Below are 21,310 nucleotides of genomic sequence, written 5' to 3'. Positions count from 1 at the left end.
GGCAAAACATTTGCATTCTTTCGCAAAACTATTGCGTTGCCCTGAGAAACTCGAGGATCTTTTGACTGTTTTTGTCCGTATCAACATTGGACCACTTTGACTTTCATTCTTCAAAATATCTTTTCATTTGTTGTGCAAAAGGCAAGTCATATAGGTTTGGAACAACATGAAGTTGAGTAAATGATGTTAATTTTTTGGGTAAACTATCCCTTTAAATGAGTAAACCTCTTGCTCTCTGTGAACATTGGTGGAGGGCTGCATGTAAAGCTGATTTGCATGCTTGCATAGCATCTGTCCCTGAGCCAAAAACTGCAGGACATATATATCTGGTGACGCCAGGCAGGTGCCCCTGGCTCATTGGTCGAACTCAAGGACCTCAACAATTCAAGCTGCTTCTGCCGGTCGCCATGGTCACTGATACCTTGAATTTCAACTTGGCAGAATTATCGCCGCTTTACAGAAGAATAGCCATAAACAGCAGAGCACTTCATTCAGCACGAACACAAGTAACACACACACACACACAAGCCTGACCTGCCTCAAAATGGGGTCTGCATGGCGATAGCCGAGCTATTTTATAAAAACCCGCCTGTCTAAAGATGCCGTACGACCCTCACATCTCCCTCAGTTTCCTCTGTTGGACTGGAGAACCTCCTCTGTTCTCATACCATCCATTTTAACCTTGCATCCAAATGACTCTCTTCTCACTGAGACTGAATTGTTTTTAGGTTTCATTTTGGGACTGTTTTTCTTGTCATTTTGTTCATTGGACTGAGATGTTTTTGTTTTTTATCATATGAGAGAAACGATAGATTAAACGAGTCTTAAATGTGCGTGAGCGTGTATGTGCGCGCAAGTTGCCGCTTCTTTCATTCCGCTGAAGGGTGATCGCCCTCCCCCTCTCTCCCTCACATTTCTCAGGATCACTCTTTTTGGAGAGAGTCCAAAAGAGAAAGAATGTCAAAGGATGAAATGTTTTTCCCCACTCCTTTTTGTAACGCTTACAAAAACAGTACCAGAAAGTACCATGATAATACCCTGGAATTATTTGTACTATATTTAGCTAATTTAGGTAATTTGCGACATTGCGACAAATTTTTTGACATTGCCAGGATGGAATATCATGGTGTTTGAGTATGGTGTGATATTATATTTATATATATATATATGGTGATGAGATGGGAGGAAACATTATATTTCAATGCTTTTGCATTCTCTTGTAAATGTATTGCGTTCCTCTGAAAAAAATAGCTTTTTCTTGCAAAAGTAGTGCATTCCCCTGAGAAATTTTGCTCTCATTCACAAAACATTTGCGTTTTCTCGCAAAACTATTGCGTTGCCCTGAGAAACTTTGCGTTCTTTCGCAAAACATTTGCATTCTTTCCCAAAACTATTGCGTTGCCCTGAGAAACTTTGCGTTCTTTCACAAAACATTTGCATTCTTTGACAAAACTGTTGCATTCCCCTGAGAAACTTTGCATTCATTCACAAAACATTGGCATTCTTTGGCAAAACATTTGCATTCTTTCGCAAAACTATTGCGTTGCCCTGAGAAACTTTGCGTTCTTTCGCAAAACATTTGCATTCTTTGACAAAACTGTTGCATTCCCCTGAGAAACTTTGCATTCATTCACAAAACATTGGCATTCTTTCGCAAAACAATTGCATTCCTCTGAGAAACTTTGCGTTCTTTCGCAAAACATTTGCATTCTTTCCCAAAACTATTGCGTTGCCCTGAGAAACTTTGCGTTCTTTCACAAAACATTTGCATTCTTTGACAAAACTGTTGCATTCCCCTGAGAAACTTTGCATTCATTCACAAAACATTGCCATTCTTTCGTAAAACAATTGCATTCCCCTGAGAAACTTTGCGTTCTTTCGCAAAACTATTGCGTTGCCCTGAGAAACTTTGCGTTCTTTCGCAAAACTATTGCGTTGCCCTGAGAAACTTTGTGTTCTTTCGCAAAACATTTGCATTCTTTCGCAAAACTATTACGTTGCCCTGAGAAACTTGGCGTTCTTTCGCAAAACATTTGCATTCTTTCGCAAAACTATTGCGTTGCCCTGAGAAACTTTGCGTTCTTTCGCAAAACATTTGCATTCTTTCGCAAAACTATTGCGTTGCCCTGAGAAACTTTGCGTTCTTTCGCAAAACATTTGCATTCTTTCGCAAAACTATTGCGTTGCCCTGAGAAACTTTGCGGTTGTTTGCAAAATCAATGAGGTATAGTTTTCCTCCCACTTATACTCAAGTGTACACAATGTTTTTCTGGGAAACACAACGTTTGCGAGAAAATGCAAAAGCATTTAAATATAATTTTCCCTCCTATCTTTTTTTCTGTACATTTCCTCTTTTGTGAATTGTGAATTTTATTGATAGAGGGGAGAGTAAACTAAAAAAATATTGGGAAGAGATGGGTATCTGTATTGGGACATAATGCCGGATTGATCAAACCTGTGCGTCCCGTATGAGCTCAACAGCTGCATGTTTCTGCAGCATGTGCGCAAACCACTAGGCCACGGCTCTAACCTTATATTGAAATTTTTTCTGTAAAAATATTTAATTCTGTCAATATATTATTTTTCTCTCAAAAAGTGACTTCTATTTCAAAAATTGGGTTTGAGTTTATTATTTTAAAAAATTGGGCTCATCAAAAATTTCCAAAAAATTGATATGCTACAGGAAATGATTGAGCTTCTAACAGAAAGAAACCACATGACGTTAGATGTGCATCATATGGTGCTACACACAAAAAGCCAAGGAACGTCCTTGCCCGCAGCTGCTTCATTAACCTTGCGAGTTAGAGAGGCTGACACCCCAACACCCTAGAGACAGGCGCAGACAGACACTTCACTTCCTTTTGTTGTATTATTCATCCCGATGTCACTTTTCAAGTGCCTTTTTAGTTGAGTGGCCCGTAATTATCAACCGGGCCCATATCGGGATGGGCAAACCCAAGAAGAGACCATCTGCCCCACCCTGTCTGAATCTCACAATGGTCCAATTACGGCTCTGTTGTCCCATCCTAGGGAGACTATTCACTCTAGGATGGGACAACAGAGCCATAATTGGACCATCCTAGAGAGACTATTCACTCTCATTCCATCTTGTTTTTTCTGTCCTCCAGGAAATAGCATCGAATCCCACTCATCCCAAACAAACAAGAGGCATTATGGTGATGAGGAAATATTTCAAGCATCCAAACATGTGAAGCGTCCATGGAATGCTTGTGAATAAGATCTGTGGCACGTTAAGCCGCTATCTTTGTCACCATTTGAGCTAAGGGGTGAAGATTTCACTTCCCACATTGGGAAATCTTGGCAAACTATTACAAATATCAACATTCTTCTGCTATACAATTATCATCACATTTTTTTTCACCTTCTGCAAGGCAAGAAACGTCTTCAATTTTGAATTTAGCAACCTTTCAGAACCTTTCTGTCTGTCTGTCGACTACTGCGAGTCGAGAAATGTTTTATATTCGATGCTACGCCTCAACCTGAGGCCATCAACCACACAAGGCTGAGCATCAAAGCTCGGCATCACATAATAACATTCACTGTTAATCAGACCGCCGCTAGATCTGTCAGCGAAGCTTCTGTCCACGCCGCCCCTCCCAACCACCCCCCTGCTGTTCGGCGTAATTACTCCATTTGTGTAAACAGTGATTACCGTTCCCCCCTTCCCCAAAACACTGTTCCTCTCTGCTGGCAGTTTCTGTCGGAACGCTCTCAGAAGTCTCTTGCCTCAATTTTAGAGACTCAAATTTCTGTGCATAATTGTTTTCACAAATAACCGGCTTCTTTTATGACATCTAGACAAAGAGATGTTTTGGCAAGGCGGATGGTGGCGCCCACCTCTTTGTGTTTAATGCAGAGTGATGTGCATTTTACTGAGGGAAGATTTATGTATGCGCTACAGGAGAACCTGCGATGCGTGTTAAAGAGTGTCAGTTGTGCTTCCTGCCCTGAGTTCTCGTCATCAATTAACATTTTTCAAAGCATTTTTAAACATTATAGGTTACTTGGGTCAGTTCTCTTTTACTGTTATACAACAAACTGTAGATATACTTATCCATTGCAATGAAGACTGCATGAGTACTGATGCATTTAAAACTGACAATCTATCTATCTATCTATCTATCTTAAAGGCCTTTTGCCTTTCAGGCAAGGCTTTGTCAAGCCAACATCATGGTTTGTATTGACGTACAATACAACTAGGGGTAGTTATGGCCTAATGGTTAGAGTTGGACTTGTAACCCGAAGGCCGGGGGTTCGAGTCTCAGTACCGGCAGGAATTGTTGGTGGGGGGAGTGAATGACCAGTGCTCTCTTCCACCTTCAACACCCACTGAGGTGCCCTTGAGCAAGGCACCAAACCCCCAATTGCTCCCTGGACACCGTAGCAAGAAATGGCTGCCCACTGCTCCGGGTGTGTGTTTAAAGTTATTTAATTAAGAGTTAGAGACTAGTTATTTAGCAACACATTTTAATCAAGGTGATCATTTCATATATTATCACAGTCTTGCTTAACACACCTTGAGGTCTGTCTAAATGCTGTTTATGCCATAATGTAGTGGCTCCCTCCAGTTACACCACAGGACTTTGAGGAACCACTAAAACCAATAACGTTCCAGACAGATCACATCACGACTTGACTGAAGGAAAGTACCTGTGCCAAGACACCACAGACGCACCTAGACATCAGCACTTTGGGCTGCCTGTGGTCAAAGACAGCCTGAATTGCATCTGTTTGTGGCCACATTTTACCAACGTATTGCTTTGACTTGTCTGCCGATGTCGACAACAACAAATTTCTTGCATTTCTTAAGGAATGGGAGTTGCTGTGTTGGTTGGGCAATAAACCTCAGCTTGAACAGAGCCTAAGGGGTCTAATTTTTTCTGAGGATAAGAAACAAGATGTGCTTTGCCGGAGGTTCCTGATGGGTGCGAAATAACATTTGTGTTGGTGCATTGATTTACAGATTCTGAGGAGGTGGGCGGTTGGAAAGGACACTTCTGGCCCAAACCCTCGAGGTAAGATCCCTATGGGAGGCAACCATTGGAAGCTGATTGTCCACTAATGCAGGATCTTTGTGTTCCTGGAGGCCACCCAGCTGCACGCATCCGCCTGGCAGACACACGCCAGTATTTAGGTGAAGGGGGGTTTCGACCCCTGTTCCCCACTTAGTGTCCGTTCCACCCAAATGCGCCCTTTCTTCTCAGGGTAACGACAAGCGTTAACCTACTACACTCACTGAAGCCGACTACGCCAACCGCCCCCTCTTCCTGTCCACACTGTGGCAGTCCTTCCTTTCCAGACCGCGTTGGCTAGTCCTCTTGTCTTCTGCCAAGTTTCAAACGTCTATTTATGCGCGGCGCATTAATTGCGTCGCCGGTGAAATCTTTTTGAATTCGGTGGTTTTTCATTTTGCATGACAATGGAGCTTTTGAGGAGTCTCACAAAACCACGCTAGCGCCCGCACACATCCTGCCAGGATCCCTTTGAAAGGAAGATGTCTCGATCCCCGTGCCTTTTTTGTGTTTGGCTGCATTCATTCAGATGCTGCTTCCCATCTGCGCTCACACCTAAAGCACTTAGCGGGTCGACATGCTCAGCTGGAATACGGTGCTTGTGATGAATGAAGTTTATATTTTGCCGCCTTTTTCCATTGTTCCAGTACACCAAAGCCAGCAATGCAATATATGATATTGTACAACCAATTTTGAGGATAAACAGCAAAGACATTTTTTCAGTCTGTTTTGCTCATATTTAGTAGATCTAAAAGTATTAAAATTATCTCAATAACCTTCAAACTTCAAAAAGGAATCGAAAGCCAACTGCAAAATTAGTTAACTTTCCTGTTCTAGTTGAAACAGTCATGCTATTTATCGCAAAGGCTTCAGTAGTTGCAAAATCGTTTTTACAAAGACATCTGTCTGGAAATCCCAATTTTCTTCCCCATGGGATCGTGCCCAGCTGCTTTTAGGGATTTCTCCCATCTGGCATCTCTATTAGTGCATGGACCCCTGGCTTTTGACCTCCACATGCATAACTTATGTGTCTGGCGGGCATCAGGCCAGCTTTTACTTTCATTATCAATGTCTTTTTCAACCAGTCTCCTGGAGCTGGAAATAACTGAATTGCTTGAGATGTAATAGGAATGTTTGATTGTATCACTCAACGTTGATATCTTAAAGGAATAGTTGAACCAAAAATAAACATTTGCTGAAAATATACTCACCCTCAGGCCATCCAAGATGTAGATTAGTTTGTTTCTTAAGCAAAATGGATTTGGAGAAATTTAGCATTGGATCACTTGCTCACCAATGGATCCTCTGCAGTGAATGGGTGCCGTCAGAATGAGAGTTCAAAGACCTGATAAAAACACCTTAATAATCCACAAATATTCCACACCACTCCAGTCCATCAATTAATGTCTTGTGAAGCGAAAAGCTGCATGTTTGTAATAAAACAAATCCATCATTAAAACATTTTAAACTTCAAATGTTACTTTTGGACAAAATACGAGTCCTTTATCCATAATATTACTTTATCCAGTGGAAAAGTTGTCTTGTCTGAATCAGGAGAGAAATCTGCATAGATCAAGCACTGTTTACAAGTAAAAACAGTACAAAACAAATATGGCATATGGATTATTGTGATGTTTTTATCAGCTGTTTGGACTCTCATTCTGACGGCACCCATTCACTCCAGAGGATCCATTGGTGAGCAAGTGATGTAATGTCTCCAAATCTGTTTAGATCAAGAAACAATCTTGGATGGCCTGAGGGTGAGAGAACAGGCGCTGTCATTTAATTAGTGGTCCTACAACCATCAGAAGTGGGTTTTGCCTTTGGATGAATCTTACCAACATCTGGTCAGTTTCTCCAAAGTTCATTTGAAAGAAATTTTACATTTTGAAATAAATGGTTACTACTGCGATAAACAGTAGTTTGGCTTAATTTATGTCTCTTTGTTTTCAACAGACAGATCTCTTCCCTACAATCTGGGCAAAGGAATGCAGTCTGGAGTCTCAGTGCCATTCGTTGGCATTTCCACTAAAAACACCTGCCCGGGAATGAAAGGAATGAGGCTGGTGCTGTGACATGTACACACACCCTTGATTCTCAAGACCATCTCTGAGCTAAAATAGCCACATGAATTTGTAAAGTTTGTGCTGAGAAATTGAACTTTATACTCCAGGTTTCTGAAGCGGCTGGAAATCGCTGTGGTTAAAATCGACTGGGTGTGACCGACAATTTCAAAATTCCAGCGTATCTAGCAAGTTGTGAAAGGTGCGAGACATTCCTTGTCACTCAGCGGATCCTAGTCATGCTAATCCACTAATCCAATCCTCGCTCTACAAAATAAAAGAACACGTGCTTAGCATTTTCACCGAGATTTTATTTTAAAAAAGTCTTTAATACACCCTACTGTATGACTGACAGAAGTTAGAAACAATAATAATTTGGCATTAAATGTCCAAAAAACAGAACAAGAATCAGTGATATCAAAACATTTTACACAAATGAAGACATTTCACGACAAAGAAACAAACATTTCACAATAACGCAGCGTTTAGCTGGTAACATGTGCTGCTTTCTTTGGCTTTAGGCAACACATTCTAATGACGTTTAAGAAAACACCCTTATGAGTGTATTTGACCGTTCAACAGTGAGAAGGACACAATGTGCAAAATCTACTTAAAAATACAATATACTTCACAAATGTACATACAACAATAGAACATAATCAAGGCTACAAGTACGGCAACAACATTTAAGAAGTTTGTCAGGTTTTTGTACACTTTGAAAACGGTTTATTGAAGGTTTGGCACAAAACCATTAAGAAGGAATCTACGGCTTTAGTAGTTTAGCCACCTTAATAACTAAGCGAATGTCATTCACATTGTAAACTACACGTTATCCTACAGTTGTGTGACAAATTTTTTAGAAATAAAATGAAGCCTATTTTGCATTGTGACATTTTCATGACAATTAAGAATATTTTTCATCATTACTGTAATTTGTCCAGGCTTTAAATCTGCGTACACATAAATACAGTTTGAATAATATATTCTTGTTTTTTCCTATTGTGGTAACCACTTTTTTGTACTACAGTAATGCGAATTTGTGAGGAAAATCTGCTTTAATTTCCTTGAAAAAATGCAAACAATCTAAAAACATTTGTTGTCTTCATGCGAAATATTTCTTATTTGTTTGTTTTCTTTTTTTGCATTGTGATTTTTTTTATGACAACTAAGAACATTTTTCTTTATTACCATATTTTTCTTTCCACAATATAATTACAATTTAAATGATATATTCTTTTATTTATTTCATTATGGTAATTACTTTTTGTGCATTACAGTAATTAGAATTTGGGGGATAAATGTGCTTTAATGGCCCTAAAAAATAATTCCAAAATGCAAACAATCTAAAACCAGGCTTTATTTTCTTTATCCGAAATATAATTTCTTATTTTGTTTTCACACTGTGACATTATTTTCATGATAATTAAGGGTGTTTTCCTCATTACCATAATTTGTCCAGCATTAAGTATTTATTTTAGGTTTTTTAAAATAAAATCTGCATATGTGTACGACTTTACATAAGAAATACATTCCTGTTCTTTTCCATTATGGCAATGATGTTTTTTGCATTACGGTAATGAGAATTTAGGGGGAAAATGTGCTTTAAAGGGGTCATATGATGTTGCTAAAAAGAACATTATTTTGTGTATTTGGTGTAACGAAATGTGTTTAATGCGGTTTAAGGTTAAAAAAACACATTATTTTCCACATACTGTACATTATTGTTTCTCCTTTACTTTTATAAAGAATATCTCTTTGGATTTGAGACTTTAGTCTTTGCAACTTTACAGATCTTCTTTATGCACCAAGAGCTTGTAACACTCCAAGGAGAAAGGAAAACTTGAAATTGCATCATATGACCCCTTTAATTGCTCTGAAAATAATGTCACAATGCAAAAAATCTAAAACCAGGCTTCATTTTCTTTATGCAAAATCTAATTTCTTATTCATTTCTTCTTTTTTGACATTATTTTCATGGCAATTGAGGACGTTTTCCACATTACCGTAGTTTGTCCAGGATTTTTAAGTATTTTTTCATGAAAATCTGGATGTGCTTAAATACTTAATACTTTTCTTGTTCTTTTCCACGATGGTATTGACATTTTTGCATTACGGTAATGAGAATCTGCTTTAATTGCTTTGAAAATACCGGTAATATCACAATGCAAACAGGCTTAATTTCTTTTCATTTGGAGGTGAAATACCATCCAAACTTGTTTATTAGCCCAGCCTGGCTATTTGTCTAGTACTTTTATAACGAGAATACAGTGCTAATCAGAGAAGTGTTTTGAATATTCTTGCGTAATAATATATTCAATAAAAAAAACAAAAAAACATTCTATATAAAAAGGCAGCACAGCCTAGCTAGTCATTCTACAATTTTGGGTTCATTTCCTCTTTCAAAGGTCACCCAAGTCTACTAAGAACACAATGAGCCCAGTTGCATGCGCTGAAGTGAGTAACCAGAGGCAAGAGTTATTTATTGATTTATGACCGAGCAGGATCCGTGTGAGTGTGTGAGACGCTGAAGTGTGGAACCTCAGGCTAAAAATAACCTGTTTTAAAGAGTTGAGTCTAGTACGTTTATGTACACATGCGTTCACAATGCTTTCTGCATCTCTTCAGGGCCGCGGTGAGCTGGGACGGGATCCGTTTGCCATGGTTACCCACCCGACTGACCTAAGGCTTGGTTTCCAGCGCGAGGTCCATGTGAATGAAGGAGGAAAAGCGTCTCCCCTCCCCCAGCATTCCCAGGCCTCGTGGGGGGGAAACATCGGCTGCATTCCAGAGAACGCCGGAAGATCTGAGGACGGAAAAACAGGGAACGAGTTACACATGTTGAACTCCACATGGTTCACCTACAATCCTTCACATTAGTTTGAGAAACCGGGTGCATCACAAAACTAATGGTATGTATACGATAGTAACTACATGCAATCTACAAACACTTACTAATGAGATCACATTTGGTATGTTAAGCTGCTTTTCATTTCAGAAGAGCTTTAAAACAAGCACTATAAAACTTCTTGCCCTGTTAAATGCGTTTCATCCCCTGAAACATGTAGGTAATGAGCTCATGAAGTTCACTTGTGCCTAATTTCCACTTTCACAACATGTTTTTCCACAACCTGTAAAACAGGCTGTTCCTTTAGATGCGTTTTTGAACATTTGACCTATTAAGAGTGTATTTTATCTGTTCGGTTGCATTAGGAAGGTGAAAACCATTTGACTTAAAGGTTACCCAATATCTAGAGAGTAACATGGCATATAAACTCTTAATAAAAATAACAACACTATTAATAATTAATATTATACAATGTATTATTATTATTACATTAACATTGAATATTTTATTTGATCATATTCATTTTTTTACACTTTTACAAATATTTAGCAACATGACATAAAATGCAGATATATCATACAATAGTTTAATTAAATAACATTGAAATCACTATTATTATTAATTAATATTATACAATTATAAGAGTATTATTATTTATGAATTAAAATGTAACATTTTATTATTATTATTATGGTATTTTTAATTTTTTAATTATTGCATTATATTAATTAAATTTCGCATCATGGCACATAAAATGCAGATAAGTAATACAATATTTAATTAAAATTAATGACACTATTCTTAATTGATATACTATTTAATATTATACTATTATTATTATTTATTAATTATATATTATTTTTATATTTTATCTTTTAAACTTAAAAGATCAAAAAATATTTTAATACAAGTAAGTCAATGCTAGTAAATGAAAAATGCTAAAAATGAATGACCAATTGTTTACACAATATATATATAAAATACAATTATTATTATTTTTATTTTAGTCAAAAAAAAATTATATTATTATTATTATTATTATTATTAATGTAATTAAAATTACATTTTTGTATTATTGTATGTTTTTTACTTTAAAATAAAAAATTTAAATGTAGCAACATGGCATAATACAATAATTTATCAAATAAATAACACTATTATTATTAATATTATACTGCTTATTATACTATTGTCTAGAATTAATTTAATTAAAATAAAAAATATATTATTAAATATTATTCATATATTATTTTAGAGAACACTATGAGTGTTGTTAATGTATTAGTATGCTTTCCAGCTATAGGCCGGTTACAGCTCAACTGAAGAATAAGGCTGAGTCTGAGCTTGACACCATTGAAGCTGATTTAGAGTTTAACAGGGTTAACAACGCTGTAAAGTCTAGATAATACTGTGACCTGCTAAAGCCAGCCAGCTGATCGGTTCGCACCCAGCAGTGTCTCTTGACACCACAACACGTGTTTCCATGCGTCCGCTGCTGTAATTAAAGGTTTGAACCCCTCTACCGGCGGACATAATGATCTTTCTCTAATCAATACTGTTCTGGATGTGATGCATGAGGGTCAAAGCTCAGATCTGGACAGAAAAAGATACTAAATTTAAATGCGATTTGTTTCTCCCAATACTGCATCCTTTCCGGACACGGTGTCTGTTTTCCCGATGTTGAGACGATCAACACTCCAGCAGCATTAAAAACACTACCTGAGAGAGATCAGGGTTTCACAAGTACAGCAGCTTCAGAGCGGTTATATTTAAACATAAGCGTCCCGTATTTCATGCCTTTGTGTTATTTCTGGGATGTGGCAGACACTTTAATTTAAGACGCGAGAAGCGATGCTACGCTAACCACACGAATGCTTAAAGTGTGGTTAAGTGAACTTTTGAGTGTTGCGTAAGTGCTGGTCCATCAGTGTCAGTGGTCTCACCCGTCCCAAAGCAGCAGCAGGACAGGTGACCTTTGACCCAGTTTGCAGCCCTTGGAAATTCCATTAAAGCGAGTCTAAAGACCCGAACGCATGCCTGGGATTCAATCAGCTTGTGTTTAATAGATTTGATGGTCTTGTTTTCATCACCTAGCGCAGCCATAACCGGAAAACCTTCTTTTTTGTCTTTATTACATCTACTTTATTCTTCCAAACTCTGGAATTTACTACCATGTTTTATTAGGCAGTCACCCAAGTACTTTAAAAAAAAAAAAAAAAAAAAAACTTGTCCGGCTTTTAAGAACTTGAAGTCTTAGTATTCAAAGTTTTATGTATTTATTGCATTTATCTCATCTTTTAGTTGTTTTATTACTATTTGGTTGCGTTGTGTTTACAAAATAAATAATAATAAAATATTATTTAATTTAATGTAATGTTATTTGGGTGCTAAATTATTAATCACTCATATATTTTTTTTGTTTTAAATGGTTTAGCACATGAGACCATGAGCCGCACTCACAAAAATAATCTTCTTTTTAACGTTTAACGTTTCAATTCAGTTTGTTACAAATGGTAAAACAGGAATGACTATTTAGACGTTATTTTTTATCAAATTTGGGTCATATTTATTAAACAAATAAATGTCTTTATTTTTTACTACTTGAAAATAAATGTAAGTAATGGAAAACCCCTTAATAAAACTTAAATAATGCCAAGAAATAAGTACAATTGGTATAAAATAAATTGTTAAAGTGTTTTATCTACTTGTCTTTATTTTTACTAAATAAATAAAGTGCTATTTATTTGTTTGAGTGATAAATAAATGATTTACAATTCAAATTCATTTATTTTAAAAATGGTGAAAACTATTTTCATGATTAATAGTACTTTAAATGAAGAAAAACATTTGTTTATTGCCCAAATCAATGATTTCCCCCCATTGTTTTGTATCAAATTGTTTTTGTTAATAAAATGTGCAGTAAATAAAATGTGAATAATAAATATTTATCACAAACTTTATTTATTTAGTGATTTTATTTTATTGATAAAACTTAAATAATACTAATAAATAAATATTTCTTCAGCGCAGCTAAATTGTGAAGTAGTGGTTTGGCTCTAGCTCTTTCCTGATGGTTTCAGCAGCTGTAATGAGGGTCACGGGGTGAATTAATGACAGCTGTGTAAACTACTGTGTCCTCTTACGGATCAATCCCAATCAGCACCTTATTTATTAGGAAACGCCCTTTTCTTTGCATTATGTGCCAGCTCTCAATATTCAGGCAATGTTTACTAATGAGCAAGAGTGTGCGGGTTAACATGTAAAATCACAGCATGACAGAACGGCCGGCTAAACCTCATTGGCATTTTCTTTTGCATATTTTTTTCGCAGACGTGAGCTCTAATTGATCCCTAAATAACAAAAACACGGGTCTTTTCAATCTGTGTGCCCCTGGCTTGAAAAACAAAGATGGTCTGTATGCAGATCACAACCTTTTCACCTCTTCTGATGTATGAATATTACGCAATTCTGATTAATTACACCAAGCGAGTTCGACCCGTTTGATCTATTTATGGCTGGTAACCAATTTGAGGCCTTTTAATTATTCAATTTCTTTCCAAAGGTCCCGCTTCCAGGACAAAGGAGTGAAAAAAAATATCCATTAACTTTATGCAGAACCTGGCACGCCGCAAGGGCTCAGCAGGACGCGGTGACTTTATGCGCATGTCGGGCATGAAAGGCCGGACGCAGATGCCAAAATAAAGGATCTTTCTGTTAGCGTTTCGATGGCTTTTTAAAAGGTGCGCATTAATAAAACATTAGTATTGACCGTGAGGGTCAATCTGGTCCGCCTCCGTGGATAATAACGCCGTCATGAAAGCCAGGAACCGACCCTTGACCTAGATCAGGTGTGTCAAACAACAAACAGAGACTCATATGGTGTATATTGGATGGGTGCCAGTTACGACAGCCTGCTCTGCAAGACCAAAGAATGAGAAGATCTTGATAACTTCCTCCCTAGTGCTCATGTTACAGTTTGGATTACCAGTCTTGCCAGCTAGAAAACATTAAAGTTGCCTGAAGACAGGAAATATAATTCATCTGTAACCATGGATGTACAAATCAAGCAAAATGCATTGTGGGATACAGTATTCAGCACAGTTTTATAATTCATGTGTTTTAGTACATATACTATATACTGCAAGAAAAGTATGCTAGCATGCTGTTTCAAACATAACCCAAGTTGTCTAAGCAGAGTTTTGTGGCTGCTATTCCTGTTAGCCTTGAGGTATTGATGCTATGTTAGCTGTGAGGCTACATACGTCAATATAGGAAACCAATCTGTACTTTCATTGGGTTGTTTGAGTAAATAAAGACAACCCGTGTCTTTCTATCTCAGGTAGCGATAGAATTGCGTTCCACCGAATGTCTCAATGGTTAACTACACCAACTCAAAAGTCAAACAGTGACTCACTGCGCTGATATGCAGTGATAATAGGAAAGAAACATATCTGCGTTTAAATGGGCGCGACTGACTGGTGAGGAATTATTTGAGACTGTACACCTTTCGTAAAGCATACTGGAAGTCAGCAAAAGTGGACATCAAAGAGAAGCAGATTTTCTCTATTTGTTCTCCTATTTGTTCTCCATCATTACGAGATGACGGCTTCTGGTGTGTATTTTTAGTTTTAAGCTGCTGGCTGCCAAACGCTGCAAAATATAGCTGCACCCTATTCCACATGCCTCGCTCCGCTGTTTCTGACAAGGCTATTCTGTGCAAAAATCAACAGCGAATTTGTGACATTCAAAAGAGCTGGAATTGCACTCTCAAAGAAGGATAAAAGAGACTTGTCAGCAGCAGCCGTGCAGATCTGGGGCCTCGCAGGCTCTCTTCTGCCAGTCTCCACCCAAACCATCTGTTTATTATTGAGGAAGGGCAAACAGCAGTTGCCCTAGGCATCCGTCCATTAAGTGAGCGCTGAGCTTTCGGTAACAAGCTGCGAGTGTGCTAAACAAGAAGAGATGTTTTAGAAGATGAACTAGCGCGAGTTTTTCTTTAAGCAAAGGCCTGTTTTACAACAAATAAAGAGGTGAAGATGCGACCTGACGAGTTGAAAGTTTCCAGTCTCCATTCTTGAATCTTCCTGCCAAACATTAGGCCTCAGTCTCAAATAAACACACCTTCTCTAAACATCATCAGCCATTATTTGAGATTGTTATCTGTCTGGCTACTGTGTACGCTAGTGAGAACAATAGGCCCTGACATTTACTTAAAAGAAAAGATGGAGGATTTGTAAACAACCCAGGGAAGCAAAACCATACTCCGTTTCAGTGGAGCAATGTGCAAAAAATGGCACAGACCTCGCCATAGGCAGAACTGCAAGCATGAACCTGATTCTGCTCATGCTGGAAGCATTTGGAAAAGCCTGTACGCCCCAAAGAGACGCGTTTTACTCTGTAATTTGTACTGCCACATTCCTTTTCAAACTATTAAGGAACATTTAGTCTTTATTTGACACCCAACAGCACTAATTACGTGTAGACATTTTTCATCAACAAACAAAATTACTGCTTTATGAGGGCTTGCACTCAAAGCAAATGTTGTCAATTGGACAGTAATACCGGAAAATACTCACCAAATCAGAGATATATTTTCTTCAAGATGGGAGGTACTTCCAGGTGCTGACAAATGCTGTTGGGATAAGTGAATATGGTACGCTTGTTATGCTATCCCATGAGTCCGTTGATGGGTCATAGCAGTCCAAGGTTTTACACCTCTGCGCCCCAAAGTAGCCCCCAACCACATAGAGGCGATTCCCCGACGCCACTGCATGACAACTGATTCTCTTGGAAGTCACGTCACCAAACTTGGTCCACTGGAACGTCTCGCTGTTGAAGCGGTACGCAGAGCTCGCAGAGAACTCTGTATCTCCGCCAATGACCACAACATGGTTCCCAACAACTGCTGCCGCCGTGTAACGCCAGAGCTGAGGACAAGTGGCCGGGACTGTCCACCTGTTCTCACAGGGGTCGAAGCACTGAACCTTGGGATACTTGTCCCTGTTGACACTAGTCCCTCCAAAAGCAAAGAGTTTGTTTTTGGCCCCTACGACCGCAGCGTTGCTCACACCCTCTCGAAGAGGGGCAACTAGTGTCCACTTGTTGGATTGGGGGTTGTACTGCTCCACTTGTTTAAGAGACACAGACGGGGATGCAGGGAACGACCCCGCAAGGGATGTGTGTCCACCTACTACATATAGGCTGTGGTCAAGTTCTGCTGAACCATGTCCGAATCTAGCGACGAGCATCGGTGCAGCTTTGGACCATTCGTCATGCAAGGTGTCGTAGACCCAAACGTCTTTCGAAGCCCCGTTTTCAGACCCGCGACCACCTGTGACATATACTTTACAGCCAATGGCACAAGCGCTGCACTCTTTGCGAGGGCTAGGAAGGTCCGTTTTGGGAGTGATCTCCTTCGCCTTGTGATCAATCATGTACACTTTGTCGCACATGAACGTTTGGCCTCCTAGAAGCAGGAGAGCTTGGCTGACCTTTCGGGGTTGGGCGCAGAAGCCCGTGACAACGCCATCATTCTGCAGGATCTTCATTTTGCAACGGACAGCGTCTTCCACAATCTCACGGCCCACCTTGTGTCCCATGACGAGCTCCTCAGATGCGACATTCTTTAGCAGGTAGGTTTCCGGGAGCAAGGCGAGTCGAACACAGCGCAGAAGGTCGGGAAGATCAAGATGCCTCCTTCCAATGTCTGCTCTGACCCAATCAATAACAGCCTCGTACACAATACTTTCGTCCTCAACCTCCAGCTCCTCGCTAAAAACAAGCTCCTGAACTTTATCTTTGGGCAGGCTTAGGAAATCTTCAGTGTGGTATAGATTAGCAAAATTCGCCAGACACATTCGCCAAGAAAGTTCATACAGCCTCTGGCACTGATGAGCATCAGACAGAAGCATCATTCCAAGGCAGTTAGACGGATGCAGATTCTTCTCCAGGAATTCTGCGGCGGCGTCACGGATGTCGTGGAACTGGAGCATGTCACCAGCCTCCAGCAAAGACTCAGCATTTTCCTCGTTAATGATCACCCGGGCCGAGTAGGCGTAGTCTAGCAGGAGCTCCAGGACCTCCGGGTGCAAAGAGTCGTGGAAGTTGACCTCGGCGTCTCGACTCTCCTTTAGGCCACCACTGAACATGGCCTCAAAATAGCGGCTACATGAAGCCAGAACGGCTCGGTGGCATGGAAATGCTCGATGTCCAGCGTGCAGGACTACATCCGTGAAGACACGTCGCTTGCGGAGGAGGTTGAGTTGGGTAAGCAAGCTGTCTGCATGTGACGTCTTGTGGAACAGCTGGATGTTCATGGACCCAGACATTTTACAATTTTATATCATTAAACCATCATACCACCACAATACATTGATATTAAGTCTCTTTCATTATGGTATTTAGTATCAGTCCACAATGTTTGCTTTCCAACACAATTATGAAGACAGGAGAAGCATGATGTTATTCTTTGCATCTTTCTTTCTCCCTCAAAGTGGTTGTTGTACAAACAACACCAGTGTACTGTACTGTGAATGAATGAACACTCACTGTACTGTATGACTGTTAATTACTGTCAGACCCCCTGCCAACATTCAGTGTTCATGTCTAATAGAGTTATTAGAGCTTAAACACAGCCGTTACTGTCTCAGCGCCCTGTTTACACAGTTTTTAACACCAATTATATCTGACTTTCCTAAAGAAATCCTTCTAGCAGGTATCATACTTTTAACTTCCACTGCCTGTTTTGTCTTTAGGCACTTTTAGAAATTATTCATTTTATTGTTATGATATCCTTTTACTGTATTATTTATTTATATGTATATATGTTTTTTATTTTTTGCTTGTTTTATCAATATCTAATAAAAAATAATTGCGGTGGAGAAAAATAATTTCTCCACCGCAATAACATACCTGTTGGAATGTAGCGGCACCTACTGGACAGAATCCATATTGCATTATTGCATTATTAACAGATATTTGTAACAAATGCAAATATTGCAGTCTTACAAAAAAAAAAATATATATATATATATATGCATTTTAGCATATGCTGTTAATATAATTTTGTTGGTTCTTTCAAATTGCAAAACTGTTTTAAATCAAAAGTTATTCGTCTTTTTAAAATCAGAATTTATGCTAATAGCACCTTCCCTTAAAATCGGACTTTTTAGCTTAAAATTCATCACGTAATTTATTATTTTAGTTTTATTATTGCTTTTTGATTGTGCTGTAATTAAAAACTACATATCCCAAAAGTCAACAGTCAGGATGTTTTCCAGAGCGCTTCCGGTTCATCTCAAGGGCACAGTTATCACATGTACCGAAGCGACACTGACTTTAATCCAGTGTGTCACTGTAATTAGGTCTATAAGTGTGTAAAAAAGACAGTTTCGGTTCAGATTTCTCTTCGGGCTCCTCGTCTGGTAAAATGGACACTGGCACTATAATGGAGCAGGTCAAAGTTCAGATTGCTGTTGCAAATGCGCAAGAGCTGCTGCAGGTAAATGACTTTAACCTCTTAAGATGCTAAATGGTGTTTTTTGTAAGTCTGTTTTTGAGAAACATGTGTTAAATAGTTTTATTATTGTGTATATTGGTAAATAAATTAATAGAAATGCACCATGGTAATAGCATGGTATAATTTGGAGTACCATGCATATGTCATGGTGGTTATCATTAAAAACAGTTGTATAGCTAAGTTCATCACGGTGTACACTTACCAAAAAATAACATGGTATTATCCTGGTATTTTCAACTTGTATCATCGAACATCGCTCTCTCTCTCTCTCTCTCTCTCTCTCTCTCTCTCTCTCGCTCTAATTTTGTCTCTAAAATATGATAAAACTGCTTTTGAACACGTACCATATTACTACCATGATAAATTTTAAATACTGTTGTATTAAAAAATACCATGGTATATTAATGTGATATGCTTTAAAAATGTACTGTGGTGGCACCATGGTACAGTGGTTGTATACAATAATTTAGGTGTATTACTAAGTATGTCCAAAAATACCATGTTACATGTCCAACAAAATGTCCGAAAAGCAGTACAAAAAATACCATAGTAGTACCATAGTATGGTGTTCTTGCAAAAACCTTCAAATACCATATATTTATATAAATATTATAAAGTACCATCATATTACTATGTAATACTATCACTATACTATACTGTAAATAATGATTTTGTTGTAAATAAAACAAATTTGAAGTAAATTTTTCTAGAAAACCTAATTTCAGTGTTTCTGCTTAAATTTTTCACATTTCTTTGTAATTATTTTGTGAAATGTATTAGCAATTTATGACTGAATTGTTTCAAAGTAAATCCTACACCAAAAATTATAACTATGATATTGCCATATTACCTTTTTGCAAGGTTCTTCAAGGTATCACTAGAACCAAAAGGTAACATGGTACTACCACACTAGAATTATTCCATACCTTCCTAATAGAATTTGTCCCACATTGCAGAGAATGACTGATAAATGCTTCAAGAAGTGCATTGGCAAGCCAGGAAGCACATTGGACAACTCTGAACAGGTGGGAGCGATACTTCCTATGCCATTACCCATGTTTATTTGAGGGAAAAAAAAATCTAAACCCATCTGTTCCCCATTTGTTTTTTCCCAGAAATGCATTGCCATGTGTATGGACCGATATATGGACGCATGGAACACGGTCTCCCGCGCATATAATTCCAGATTACAGAGGGAAAGGGCACGTATTTGATGTGCAGATGGCAGTCGGTACTACCTCAGTCCTCAGGTAGAGATGTCTAGTCTCTGAATACACGACAGGTGTATAGACTTGGCTCTCTTACCACACAACAACAGCTGATGGCTACAGAAGGAACCAGGTGGTTGGATTTAGACTCTACATGGACATTTTTCATTACATTTTGTGTGTTAAAATGATTATATAATACATAAAATAGCTGTTTAATAATTGACAAATTCAGATTAAGGGATTGATAATTGTAGTAGCAACTCTTGTGCTTATAATGATGGCTGGAATTGGGATAACAAAAGAATGGGTCTGGATTTTAGCTCCACTTTCCTGTTCGGAGGTTTCACTATGTTTAAAAACAATGCTAAAATTCAGATTCTTCACCTTTTGCCGTTATCCATTTATCAAACAGCCAATCAAAATTCAGCATACCGTCTGTCTGTCTTTTGTCATTGGGTGGATGTTACTCCATTCCCTGAGGGAAGGGCTCACTTTACCAACTCTGTTCCACAAACCTAGTTCTTCTCCCAGAGGGGGAGAATTCAGGGGCGCCTTTGTTGCAATAATTGTCGCTTCTTCACCAGGAGCAGCCAAACAGTCCTTCTTACTTACATCTGAAGAACAAACCGCAATTGTCAACCCTGGAGTGTCATTTGTCTCATTGTCTCATAAGTACAGTAGTAGGGTTGTTTAACTGCAAGCCTTTGTAGTTCAATTTGTGTACACTAGTCAATATTTCCCATTTCCATTGCTTCCGAGTCTTGGAAAGATTTGGACAGAGACACAAACTCCACCAAGGTATGTCCAGACAGATGTTGTGTAATTGTCACCAAGCTGTTTTTATGAAATGCAAATAAATAACACCAAATTAGTCCATTTTTATTGATGTTTATTCTTTCATTGGTTAACAGATGTAGCACCATTTGTACAAATTAGGCCTGAAATTCACTAAGAAAGTAAATGAACGTACGTGTTGCATTCCCAGCATTTCCACAGGGGGCGCTATAGCATGCATTTCTGAACTGTCTTCTTGTATAGCCTGGTCAAGTATTGTCATGGTGGAGCAACGGTTTGAAAAGAATCTTGTTTAGGCCCTGTCCCAAATTGCACCCTAAACCCTCGCGGTCTTCCTCTGAGTCCGCACTTTCGTGATGTAATGCCACTTTGACTGTCGGGTAGAAGTCTGCTGTGGAGCTCGCCTCAGTGCGTGCTCGGCAGAAGTGCGGATCGAGGACGCAAAGGGGGAGCTCGCGAGCACCCTTCGGAACCGTTCTGACTGTAGGGACGGACACCCTACAGTCTTGTGGACTTAAGACACGCGCACGCGGCGGCCATTGTAAATCTGTAAGACCGCAAGTGCACATGAAGTGTTCCATCTGTGACAGGGCCTTAATGGCATAAACATTTATATTGAGGTTTCCATCGTAATATACAATATGTTTCTTTCCTTAAAGGGTTACTTTACCCCAAAATGAACATTTTGTCATTAATCACTTACCCTTATGTCGTTCCAAACCCATAAAAGCTTAGTTCGTCTTCGGAACACAATTTAAGATATTTTGGATGAAAACCGGGAGGCTTGTGACTGTCCCATTGACTGCCAAGTAAATAACACTGTCAAGGCCCAGAAAAGTATGAAA

General features: G+C 38.7%; 3 protein-coding genes across 3 annotated transcripts in view; 2 read left to right on the top strand and 1 right to left on the bottom strand.

Annotated features, from left to right (window-relative positions):
- arhgef18b (rho/rac guanine nucleotide exchange factor (GEF) 18b) overlaps positions 1 to 9,973 on the top strand; it is a 74,811-nt gene extending 64,838 nt beyond the window's left edge. Inside the window, exons 31-33 of the mRNA XM_016572947.1 lie at positions 6,990 to 7,095; positions 7,207 to 7,249; positions 9,722 to 9,973. Coding sequence (XP_016428433.1) covers positions 6,990 to 7,095; positions 7,207 to 7,249; positions 9,722 to 9,973 — 401 coding nt within the window. The remainder of the gene's footprint in view (positions 1 to 6,989; positions 7,096 to 7,206; positions 7,250 to 9,721) is intronic.
- Positions 9,015 to 17,269, bottom strand: LOC107755983 (ectoderm-neural cortex protein 1-like). The gene is made up of 2 exons (XM_016572946.1): positions 15,518 to 17,269; positions 9,015 to 9,899 (listed from the first exon to the last, which is right to left on the bottom strand). Exon 1 carries the CDS (start codon positions 17,267 to 17,269, stop codon positions 15,539 to 15,541), a length of 1,731 nt encoding a protein of 576 aa, XP_016428432.1. The 3' UTR covers positions 9,015 to 9,899; positions 15,518 to 15,538.
- Positions 17,270 to 18,234: 965 nt separating this feature from the next.
- LOC107755991 (mitochondrial import inner membrane translocase subunit Tim13) lies at positions 18,235 to 20,818 on the top strand. Its single transcript, XM_016572955.1, has 3 exons — positions 18,235 to 18,441; positions 19,416 to 19,484; positions 19,575 to 20,818. Exons 1-3 carry the CDS (start codon positions 18,370 to 18,372, stop codon positions 19,671 to 19,673), a joined length of 240 nt encoding a protein of 79 aa, XP_016428441.1. The 5' UTR covers positions 18,235 to 18,369; the 3' UTR covers positions 19,674 to 20,818.
- Positions 20,819 to 21,310: the final 492 nt, after the last annotated feature.

This window comes from Sinocyclocheilus rhinocerous, unplaced genomic scaffold (genome assembly GCF_001515625.1).
Source record: "Sinocyclocheilus rhinocerous isolate Xijiao unplaced genomic scaffold, SAMN03320098_v1.1 scaffold1283, whole genome shotgun sequence".
NCBI lineage: Eukaryota > Metazoa > Chordata > Actinopteri > Cypriniformes > Cyprinidae > Sinocyclocheilus > Sinocyclocheilus rhinocerous.
Note: the sequence above shows the minus strand (reverse complement) of the source record. Positions and strands in the feature narration are given on the sequence as shown.